The 12,252-nt window shown below is 45.9% G+C and overlaps 1 protein-coding gene across 1 annotated transcript; it reads right to left on the bottom strand.

Annotated features, from left to right (window-relative positions):
- Window positions 1–224: 224 nt before the first annotated feature.
- Window positions 225–2,629, bottom strand: LOC137536698 (cholesterol 25-hydroxylase-like protein). The gene has a single exon (XM_068258927.1). The coding sequence runs from the start codon at window positions 2,627–2,629 to the stop codon at window positions 1,790–1,792; it is 840 nt and encodes a 279-aa protein (XP_068115028.1). The 3' UTR covers window positions 225–1,789.
- Window positions 2,630–12,252: the final 9,623 nt, after the last annotated feature.

The following is a 12,252-nucleotide window of genomic DNA, read 5'->3' as shown; positions in this document are numbered from 1 at the left end:
ACCACAGTTGCTTAAAACTGTATCTCCACTGTTGTAGTGATAGGAGGATATGAGTCCTGGTGAAGGACAGACTCATCATTTTTAGCTTAGCCCTAGTGGAAGCCAAGTATATCCTTCCCATTATACACACATAATGCAGCAGGCATGAATGACACACAAACACAATGCAATCTCTTAAAATTTAAACATTTTAATTACATAATCCTTTGTAGAAATAAACATATTTATTTAAATAGAAAAGTCTACTGTTGTATTGTTAAAAAAGGTATCTGAAAAATATAACATAATTAGTAATATATAAATATTTAATAATTACAATTCACATTTTTAAATAGAAAAATTGCAAAATATAGAAATATCACATTTCACAGCCAGCTGTGTTTAGTGCAAATTGGAATCTTTTCTCTTGTGCAGGTAAATTACCTTACAAGATGGTAGGTGAGATGCTATGAATCCCGAGTTGATGCAAATGTAATGCAGCTTGAAAATGGACCAATCAAATGTTGCACTTGCAACAGTTGGCTTTGATTGGTCCTTTTTGCCATCTGCACACATTTGCATAACATTAGCATAAAATAGTAATATCTTGTTGGTTTTGCCTGCTGTACACTGATCAGCTCAGCTTAATTACTACTACTGCAAAGATGGTTAGTAGTTCAGCTTCTGAGGCAATCCTCAGTCATCCCTTTGGGGGAATCGATAACTCCAATCGATTGCCCAATCAGTGGATGAACGGACAAGAACACCAAATTAACGTACAGAAATGTATGATGGCCTTTTAGACTAATATTTATTGGCACAGCACATTCAGTTGCTTAATGACCTACAAAACTATTGTCCACTGGCCATTTTCTTCTCAGTTCCCAAAGAATTCAGTTCTGATGACCCATCATTGTGATGGGATAGTTCACCAATCAGAAATGAATGTTAGCTTTTTTTGTACTAAACATCGCTTTCCACATATTCCGACTTCCCAAATCCTCTTCTTATTCTGCAAACTTACATTGTACCTTCTATCTAGATAATACATCAAGTCTTTCCCATTTCCCACACTTTCTGACTTAACCTCCACTAACCATCATCACAGTGCAGATATGCTTCTCAGTCCCCTCCTTTATACTGTCACCTTCAGGAACGGACTGTAAACTATCAAATCTTTAAGTGCAACGTACCTTGTAGCCCCTTCCTCTACTACTCAAATATCATTCATACAATAAATACATTTGTCAGCGCCGGTTAAACCCTCCCATGTGCAACACACTATGTAAAGTTCAGAACTTGCACTTTTTTTGCAAGAATAATATAGCGTAATAACATAAACAAGTCTATAAAATGAGTGCAAGATTCTTATTCTCATATAAAAATGTAAAAGTCACTTTTTTCAATTTTTTTTCCTGTTTTGTTTACAAAGTATATTCTAAGCACAGATTTCAATGCAGATTTTTTTCCCTTGCATTTCTTTTGCAATGTTGACCGGATATTAGAGGAGTAAAGTCCAGGTCCAGTTTGATATCGCAAAGAACAGATCTTGGTTTGTGTTCATTACTGGACTCTCCTGTTTGGAACGGATGGCATTTCAGGTGGCTGACTGTCACGTAGGCACTGCCTGTGGAACACAGTCTGTAGCACTGACAGTCTTTCCTTCTACAATGTCCTATTCACTGACTTCAGGCACAATGTAGGGCAGAGTCCAGCTCCGCTGAGAAAACACTGACTTCTAGTGCAGTTGAAATCAGAGTTCATTATTTGGACATGGCATGAGTTGCAAGGATATCTACTTGCGCTATCATCAGTCACGTGACTCCTTTGATGTCTGCTTTGCCAGTGTACTGAACAACTTGTCCCAGTGAGTAAAGTAAGGTGCATAATTCCAGACAAACTTCTCATGGTGGAGATCGTGATGGGTTGGTCCCCCACACAACCCAAAGGGTACCAGTTTGTGCGTAGCCCATGGCAAGTCATAGCCACAGTGGTCCTCCACTGACAGGTAGATGTGGATGATGAAGACAGCCATCTCAGTCATTGGGTGACAGCCCATCATCACTGGGCTGACATTGGCAAAGAACCCCAAGGACAGCATCTCCCAAGCGCTGGAATACTGAGTGGACAGGGCAAAGGTGGCAGTGTACTTGTGATGCATCTTATGGAAGGTCTTGTACAGCCAGGGGATCTTGTGATGCAGCAAGTGCCAGGTGAAATACTGGAAGTCAAATAGCAGCAGGCAAGCAATGATGTCCAGTATGAAGCGATGCAGCCCGGGTGCCAGTGTCGGCAGCTGAACGGGTCTCCAGTACCAGTAGGCGACAGTCAGTGGGAATATGAACACCAGGTGACTGTAGATAGTGTGTGCCAAGCAGTGCAGCACCATCCCCAACGTGGGTCTGGATTTGGGCTGAACTTGGTATTTCTTCAAGGCTGGTATTCTGAGACATAGAAAGTCCAGTGCCATATATGGCAGACAGAAAGCCATATAGACAATGAATGAGAACATGGCTGGGTAGAAGGGAGACCTGATGTGCTCTTGAGATCTGACAAAGTCCCATAAAGGCTGCAGGAACAGAGAACCAGCCTGTTCTGTCCCCCAGCTGGGAAGGGAGGACAGTGATATCTGCACGCTGCTGCTGTTCATTGTGAGTATCTGACAGCTAGGAGCACAGAGCTGCTTATAAAGACCGCGCACCGCCCACTTCCTATGAGCTGCTGAAAGCTTACGAGTCAGCAGCATGCTTTACTTTGGAAATTCCCTCCTAGCTAAATTCTGAGGTGTGTGGAGAAGGCGTGTAGTATGGAAACACGCATCCGGTTCTCATATAGTGTGATCTTTATCATGTTAAGGAAATGTGTTATAATTAGGTGATATTCCAGAAAAAGCTATGTGAAGATAAAGGTTAAAAAAATACTCTACTAGCCAGCACGTCTACATGAGGTGCATAAAATGCAGTACCAAGAATGCTCAGATTATTGCAGAACTACAGGTCCCAGCATGCCTAATTCACTTTTTCTCTATAGAAAGTCAGGAAAACATAGGCTATCATTCACATAAGATATCTTTAGTATTTCACTAAATATATTCATTTATTTGTACTATTTCATGTTTTTCAAGAATATAGCACTAAAACTTTGCGGAGTGTTTTACAGAACAGAATGAAATTCCCAATTCCTCTTTCTAACTGACCCTTTCACTGTGTGTGTGTGTGTGTGTGTGTGTGTGTGTGTGCGCGCGCGCGCGCGTGTGTGTGTGTGATATGTGTGTGTGTGTGTGTGTGTGTGTGTGTGTGTGTGTGTGTGTGTGTGTGTGTGTGTGTGTGTGTGTGTGTGTGTGTGTGTGTGTGTGTGTGTGTGTGTGTGTGTGTGTGTGTGATATATATGTGTGTGTGTGTGATATATGTGTGTGATATATGTGTGTGTGTGTGTGTGTGTGTGTGTGTGTGTGTGTGTGTGTGTGTGTGTGTGTGTGTGATATATATGTGTGTGTGTGTGTGTGTGATATATGTGTGTGTGATATATGTGTGTGTGTGTGTGTGTGTGTGTGTGTGTATGCAGAAGCAGACAGGTGTGCCCACACAGGAAACCCCCACAATTGGAGTACCAATACCGTGAAAAATTGTATAATTTAAAATACATGTAAACATATACTAATAAGAAGTATGTTCCAAAAGAAGAGGACAGGGTGCCTGTGAAAACCTGCGAAACGTGTTGCATTGTCCCTCGGAGCATGTAAATAAGCTTGTTGTATTTGACACGCAGGTAAGTCCCCCACTGCCTCCTCAATGTTTTAAAATTTTTAGATACTTTTATCCTTTCGGCACCTCTGTATCCATACTACGCTACTTTTCTGTTATGTTGCTGTCACTTACAGTAGGTAGTAGAAATCTGTCAGAACTGCCAGGTATTGAACTAGTCCATCTCTTCATGGGGGATTCTCAGCAAGGCTTTTATTCTTTATAAAGACATTCCATTAAAAATATGTATACAATGATGCTGGCCAGCCTCCATGCTCACTGCACACTTTTTTTTGGCAGTTAGAGCTCTTGAAACTAAACAAAACCCTGAGAATCCGCTATTAGGAGATAAGCTAGTCCAAAACCTGCCAGTTCTGTCAGATTGCTACTACCTACTGTAAGTGACAGCAACATAGGAGAAAAGTAATTTATGGCTCATTTTACTCTGGAAGAAATGTACTTCCTATTTCTATGTGTTTACATGTATTTTAATTTTTTGATTTTTTTCGCAGTAGTGGTTAATTTTGTGATCTTCTAAATAAGGTTTGATTGTTAAAGCAGGTATTCTCTGAGGCACTGCGCCTCTATAGCTTGATATGAAGGGCCTATAGCAATTTACTGTGTATGGTACAAGCAGAGGATTGCTCTGCACTGTTTATGGGAACATCCTCAGGCGATAGGCTTGCCAAAAGTGCTTTCTGGTCTACCATCTGTTTTTGAAACTTGGAAGCCCCCAAAACTGACCTTGGACTATAATAGGGAATTGAACTATGGCTGGATTCACACTGTTCGCATTGCATAACGAGAGTGTTATAATTTGCTATGCTTGCACTAATACCAGGATAATTTGGTTTTTACGTGGCGCTCCGTGCTGCTGGTGGGCATCAAAGTAACCGACTTTGTCCGACATTTTGATCCACATAGGTCAGACCAGATCTGGGAGCAGCGTCCTATGATCATCAAACATGCAGTGTGGTGGAGGAGATGGCCAGTGCAGTGGGGAGGAGATTGCCGTCAATGATCCCGACACTTTGATCTAATAAGGATGGTGCTGGGCCAGTTGTTATCGGCAACAGCGTCATTTAGGAGCAGCCATTTTTTTGTATTTTTTTTTATAAAGAAGCACAATGAACATGCTGAGCATACAATCGTGACAAGTAATGCACCTCAGAGAATCAAAAAGAAGATACAACATAAGACATAAATGGCATAACTAAGAAGAAAATGCAAATTAGATGGCACACTCGGGTTTACACTGCCACAGACCCTGAGCAGACTAATGTATTCTCAACTTGCAAACATTATTTAGAAAATAAGGGTCACCCTGGATGCATGTAGTCCCTAAAACAGTGTAGAAGTATGGAAAGAAGGAAAGAAAAGTGGAGAGAAAAGGAAAGAATAACAGAGAGAAAGAGAGGTAGTGCCAACCCCCGTAATCCAATTTCAAATATAAATACCATCAGATACACATCCAAATCATAGTATTAATCATATTATTATATATCTTGTTAAAGGATACACGAGGTGACATGTGACATGATGAGATAGACATGTGTATGTACAGTACCAAGCACACAAATAACTATGCTGTGTTTCTTTTTTTCTTTCTTTGCCTGATAGAGTTAAACTTCAGGAATGCAAATGACAGTTCAGACCTGGTCAGACTATAAGGTGACCCACACTGATAAGGAGTTACAACCATAAATCACTTTCCTGGCAGAAAATGGTTTCCAAGACCAGGAAAATGATAAACAGGTTTCATAGTTCACGTATTTTAGCTCTGGCAAGAATGTCATTGAACAGAGACAATGAAACAGTAATAACTTAAACAGCAGATTTAATTATAAAATAAAACTGTGGGATATTTAAAAAAAAAATGTAGGAGAAGGAGAATAAATATAGTTGTTTATCTCATCAGTTTATATATAATCCTGTTGCGCAGTTCTTGGAGTGAAGGAGGGTTGACATTCTTCCAGCCTTTAGATATGAGGCACTGGGCAGCTGTAAGAACGTGGAACTGGGAAATGGAGGGCGCATATGTGCCAATCAATACACATAAAATACGGTACTATTTAAAATTTCAAAACTTTATTCAATATTATGAAGTTATCAAATGTTAAAAAAAGGATGTTAACAGTGGAGTGGCCAGCCCTACCCCGCGTCCGAACCACATTCTCGCCCCATTCACAACATTCATGCTTTAGTTGCATAGATCATAGATTTTGCCTGTGTCCCAATAAGTAGAATGCTGTTTAGTGTCGACTGCTAGAGACCATGCAATGTCCGAAAAAAGAAGGGCCAAAATTTCAAATAGCCTCAAGCTTGTGCAAAATACAGCATCTTCAGAGTTCTATATTAGGAATAAATCCAGCAACACACTTCGTAGCAGCAGCACAGTTAAACGGCAGGATAGATTATGCGGAAGCAGTATGATGTAATGGCAGTTAGACCCACCGCATAAAAGTCCAACAAGGAAACAAGCCGCTTGCAGAAAGTGTTAGTAAACACATGCAGAATTAGCTATAGATAGTGTCTCACCACATCCTTATGGCAAGTTCCCTCAGTAACTAGCAAGGCAGTGAGAGATGTGAGACATTAGAAGCCTATGATGTTGTGCTTTCAGTTTGGGCATTGGAAGGGTCAGCAGGCATATCCAGGCATCACTTTCTCCATTTTATCTTTAACCCTCCTGGCGGTTAATTTTTTTTGCCATATAGGCAAAAATCCTTTTTTTTTTATTTTTTTGTTTTGTTTCATGTAAAGCTACCAGAGTGGTAGCTACATGAAACACCACTAGAGGGCGCATGTGTCCCTCTAGTGCGATCGTCGCCGGCATCAATAGCAAACAGGGGAACGCGTATATAACGCGCTCCCCTGTTTGGCTTCTCCTGTCGACGTCAGACGCCTCCGATCCAGCCCATAGCGCTGCCCGGAACTCATTGGTCCGGGCAGCGCAGGGCTCTGGCGGGGGGGGGGCATCTTGCGCCGCTGCCTGCGGGCGATCGCTGCAGAGGGGCGGCGATCAAGCTGTACGCGCGGCTAGCAAAGTGCTAGCTGCGCGTACAGCATTTTAAATGGAGCAAATCGCCCCACCAGGGGCTGAGATATCTTCCTGCGCGGCATAGCCCGAGCTCAGCTCGGGCTTACCGCCAGGAAGGTTAAAGGGACCCTGAACAGGTTAAAAAAATAGAATTTACACTTACCTGCGGCTTCCTCCAGCCCACGGGGGGACCTCATGGCCTACTGAAGGAAGCACAATGTAAGTGTAAATTCTGTTTTTAGAACTTGCTCAAGGTCCCTTTAACAAACAGCATGGTAGGATCTGCAAATGCAGACCATGATCAAGGCAGAAACAGAAGATCACTTGCAAGAAAATACTGAGGTTTGCACGGGCTGGATTTGAAGGTTAAATATTTTGTTCACATCTAAAATTGAAATCGCTGACGCCAGCATTTTTTGATTTTATGCGCCTCCTGGCACTTACATGCACACTGCGGATTTTTTTATAAAGCGCTTTTGTAAGTGCTTTTGCAGAGCGATTATGTTTTTTCACTTCCACGTCAGGCAGGAAGTGAATTCTTTGATCCGGAAATAAATAAATACAATGTATTTATTCATGAAAGCGCTGGCGAAATCACTATACAAAGCGATTTTGTCAGCGTTTTGCGTTTTTCCTATACCTTCCATTGTAGCAAAATGGCCCTAAAAATGGTACAGGCAACGCTTTGCTGAGCGAATCGGAATCAAACTGCTCAGATGTGAACTCTCTCATAGGGAATCATTGCACAAGCGCTTTTAGGGCGATTTTGAAAATTGCTGGTGCTTAAAAAAAACACAAAATGCCCTAGTTGTGTACGAGCCCAAAGTGTGTTTATTTTACAAAGGTGCAGCAATAAAATACACATAACACCAGGGGCGTTTCTAGGGTCCTTGGAGATCGGGGGCACCTGTGGGCACCAGGCGGGGAGGTATATGCGCCGCGGCAAAAAATGGACGTGGCCATGAGGTGAGTGGGTGTGGCCATGGGTGGGGCCAAATGTACATGAACTTAGCAGCGGTGTAAGCTACAGATAACGGGCCTGCCCATCGAAATATTGGATGGAGCCCCCTGTCCTTTATTTAGATAATTTACAATTAGTATAGGCATAGATCAAAGATGTATACGCACATACAATTTTGATTGGTCAATCACTGACCCCCAATTTTACCACCCCCGTGCAGTAAGTGGGCCAACAGACAATGAATTTTATGAACAGAGCTAAAATTGGCTAATCAAAATTGTATGTGTGTACCAGGCTTTACAGCTAATACTGTACATACTGAAAGTAGCAGGGATCAGCATACAATATAGCTGGTTTACAATCAGTAAAGGCACAGAGTAACACCTTACACTGTACACACTGGAGGTAAATCAGCACACAGTGCAGGCACTAAAGAACAGCGTATACTGTACATACTGTAGGCAGCAGAATTCAGCACACTGCAGCTAGCGTGCCAAAAATATGAGGCTCACGTTGTGCGGCGTGCTTATCGCGCCGCACCGAAAAATGGGTGGGCCATGGACCAGAATATAGGTGTGGTAACGGGTGGAGACAAATTTACATGAAACTAGCAATGGTGGGACATTAGATTATGACAGTGGTGGCGAACCTTTTGGAGACCGAGTGCCCAAACTGCAACCCAAAAGTCACTTATCTATCGCAAAGTGGCAACAGCAATTTAAACTAAATACTGTACAAACGTTTTAACTCATACATGAACATTATGGAAAATCCAAGTTGAAAATAAACTGTGAAGATAAACAATTTCATCCATCCTACTCCTGAAAAATGTATTCAATTTTTTAGAACCTCCCAGTTTTATTTTCTGTTTTAAAAAGCTAAAAAAGTAGGTTTAATGCTATTGTCTCACATGATAAGGATTCAGCTTTTCCCATAGTCTCGCAGTTAGCAATCATGTGACCCCCAACAAGACAAATTCAGCAATCATGAGGCCCCCAACAAATCATGAGGCCCCCAACAAGACAAATTCAGCAATCATGAGGCCTCCAACAAATCATGAGGCCCCCAACAAGACAAATTCAGCAATCATGAGGCCTCCAACAAATCATGAGGCCCCCAACAAGACAAATTCAGCAATCTTGAGGCCCCCAACAAATCATAAGGCTCCCAACAAGACAAATTCAGCAGTCATGAGGCACATAAATAGACAGCATTTCACATAAATAGGCAGAATGCCCCCTTAATATGGTAGCTCCCCAAGTTAGGTAGTGAGTGACAGGGACCCCCAGGTTAGCTAGTGAGTGACAGGCGCCTCCAGTTAGGTAGTGAGTGACAGGGACCCCGATAGTGAGTGACAGGGAGCCCCTTTAGGTAGTGAGTGCCAGGGAGCCCCTTTAGGTAGTGAGTGAGTGCCAGGGAGCCCCTTTAGGCAGTGAGTGAGTGCCAGGGAGCCCCTTCAGGCAGTGAGTGAGTGCCAGGGAGCCCCTTCAGGCAGTGAGTGAGTGCCAGGGAGCCCCTTTAGGCAGTGAGTGAGTGCCAGGGAGCCCCTTCAGGCAGTGAGTGAGTGCCAGGGAGCCCCTTCAGGCAGTGAGTGAGTGCCAGGGAGCCCTGTCAGGCAGTGAGTGAGTGCCAGGGAGCCCCTTTAGGCAGTGAGTGAGTGCCAGGGAGACCCTTTAGGTAGTGAGTGAGTGCCAGGGAGCCCCTTTAGGCAGTGAGTGAGTGACAGGGAGGCCCTTTAGGTAGTGAGTGAGTGACAGGGAGGCCCTTTAGGTAGTGAGTGAGTGACAGGGAGCCCCTGTAGGTAGTGAGTGAGTGCCAGGGAGAACCTTTAGGCAGTGAGTGAGTGCCAGGGAGCCCCTTTAGGCAGTGAGTGAGTGCCAGGGAGCCCCTTTAGGCAGTGAGTGCGTGACAGGGAGCCCCTTTAGGTAGTGAGTGAGTGACAGGGAGCCCCTTTAGGTAGTGAGTGAGTGGGAGCCCCTTTAGGCAGTGAGTGAGTGACAGGGAGCCCCTTTAGGTAGTGAGTGAGTGACAGGGAGCCCCATTAGGGAGTGAGTGAGTGACAGGGAGTCCCTTTAGGTAGTGAGTGACAGGGAGCCCCTTTAGGTAGTGTAGTGGGATGTGGGTGTCAAAAACACCCTCTAGTGAAAAGATACAGGAGACAAAAGTGGGAGCCCAATGGTGTAGTATGTCAAAAACAATGGAACGTAATAAAAGTAAGACACTACTCACAAAGGTGGGTTGCACGGGGGCAACCGACCACAGGAAGCAGGTGGAGACAACAAACCCGACTCCACTCGGGGTGGTCCCTAGGGACCTGGATGCGGTCGCTCTCCTTGGTATAAGAAAGGGGACAGATATCCGCCGTGGTCAAAGCCACGTGTGGTCTGTACCCACCCCTCAGACGGGTGAGGTAAGGGGGTATGATTGCACAATAAGGGTATAAGAGGCGCCCTGGTGTAATAAAAGCATCTAAAAGCAGTTTAAAAACAGAAAATAAATTTGAGGTAGCTAACTACTAGTGTTGGGCGAACATCTGGATGTTCGGGTTCGGAGTGGTTCGGCCGAACATGCCCCTGATGTTCGGCATGTTCGAGCCGAACCCCGAACCCAACCCGAACATATACTTTTGGGGCCCCTATAGGGTCCCAGCATAAAGGGAGAGCATGCCCCGAGCGCGGGGGGGGGGGGGTCGGAAATGCCCTCCACCCCTCCCCGCTAAGCTCTCCCTTTTGCCGGTTCCCTATAATGTTAAATTTAAGCCCCCCAAAAGTACCTGAGGAGGAGGGCAGGAAGCGGGCAGCCAGAGATGCTAGGCGCTAGTACCATCTGGTACTTCCGCCCTCTCTTGACGCACTTCCTGTTTACATTTGAAGTCGCATCAAGAGAGCGCAGAAGTACCGCGATGACGCGAACGAGGGTACGCGTCATCTACATGATGACACGTACCCTCGTACGCGTCATCGCGGTACTTCTGCGCTCTCTTGACGCGACTTCAAATGTAAACAGGAAGTGCGTCAAGAGAGGGCGGGAGTACCAGATCGTACTAGCGCCTAGCATCTCCGGCTGCCCGCTTCCTGCCCTCCTCCTCAGGTACTTTTGGGGGGCTTAAATTTAACATTATAGGGAACCGGCAAAAGGGAGAGCTTAGCGGGGAGGGGTGGAGGGCATTTCCGACCCCCCCCCCCCTCGCGCTCGGGGCATGCTCTCCCTTTATGCTGGGACCCTATAGGGGGCTATGTTCGGCCGGACACGGCTGTGTTCGGCCGAACAAAGAAGGCCTGTTCGGGTTCGGGCAGTGTGCCCGAACACCCTCCCGAACACCATGAGGTGTTCGGGGGGTGCCGAACCGAACCCGAACAGGCCAAAATCCGGGCGAACCCGAACAGTGGCGAACACTGTTCGCCCATCACTACTAACTACTAATAGCTACTAATAAAAACCTTTGTAAAATACAAAGATTTTTTCGTCACTGAGGTAAGCTACCTCAAATTTATTTTCTGTTTTTAAACTGCTTTTAGGTGCTTTTATTACACCAGGGCGCCTCTTATACCCTTATTGTGCCCTTTAGGTAGTGAGTGACAGGGAGGCCCTTTAGGCAGTGAGTGAGTGACAGGGAGCCCCTTTAGGCAGTGAGTGAGTGACAGGGAGCCCCTTTAGGTAGTGAGTGATAGGGAGCCCCTTTAGGAAGTGAGTGAGTGACAGGGAGCCCCATTAGGTAGTGAGTGAGTGACAGGGAGCCCCTTTAGGTAGTGAGTGAGTGGGAGCCCCTTTAGACAGTGAGTGAGTGCCAGGGAGCCCCTCTAGGCAGTGGGTGAGTGACAGGGAGCCCCTTTAGGCAGTGAGTGAGTGACAGGGATCCCCTTTAGGTAGTGAATGAGTGCCAGGGGGCCCCTTTAGGCAGTGAGTGAGTGACAGGGAGCCCCTTTAGGTAGTGAGTGAGTGACAGGGAGCCCCATTAGGGAGTGAGTGAGTGACAGGGAGTCCCTTTAGGTAGTGAGTGAGTGACAGGGAGCCCCTTTAGGTAGTGAGTGACAGGGAGCCCCTTTAGGCAGTGAGTGAGTGCCAGGGAGCTCCTTTAGGAAGTGAGTGAGTGACAGGGAGCCCCATTAGGGAGTGAGTGACAGGGAGCCGCCGCCGCTCCCCCCCCTTACCTCGCAGTCAGCAGACCTCAGGAACAGCGGCGACCTGACCAGTACGAGCGGGCGCCGGACGCACCCGCTCTCTATGCGGAAGTGATGTCACTTCCGCATATCAGTGCGGGTGCTGGGTCCTAGCGCCCGCACGATTGGTCGCTGCCTGGTCGAGGTCTGAGTGACGCGGCGGCGGCTGGAGGGAGCCGCTGACAGAGGGGGTGAACGGCGGCCGGGCGGCACCTGTCAGAGACAGGCGCCTGGGTGCAATGCACCCGCCCAGGCGCGTCCCTGCGGACATCCGTGGCAAACCCGAGGACAGATTGGGGGCACATGCCCCCCCCCCAAAATAGGGCTAGCGACGCCCCTGCATAACACCATACACATGCAACCAGCAAC

The sequence above is a fragment of the Hyperolius riggenbachi genome, chromosome 10, assembly GCF_040937935.1.
Source record: "Hyperolius riggenbachi isolate aHypRig1 chromosome 10, aHypRig1.pri, whole genome shotgun sequence".
In the NCBI taxonomy this organism is placed as follows: Eukaryota; Metazoa; Chordata; class Amphibia; order Anura; family Hyperoliidae; genus Hyperolius; species Hyperolius riggenbachi.
The sequence above is the reverse complement of the archived record's forward strand: the minus strand, read 5'-3'. Positions and strand labels throughout refer to the sequence as shown.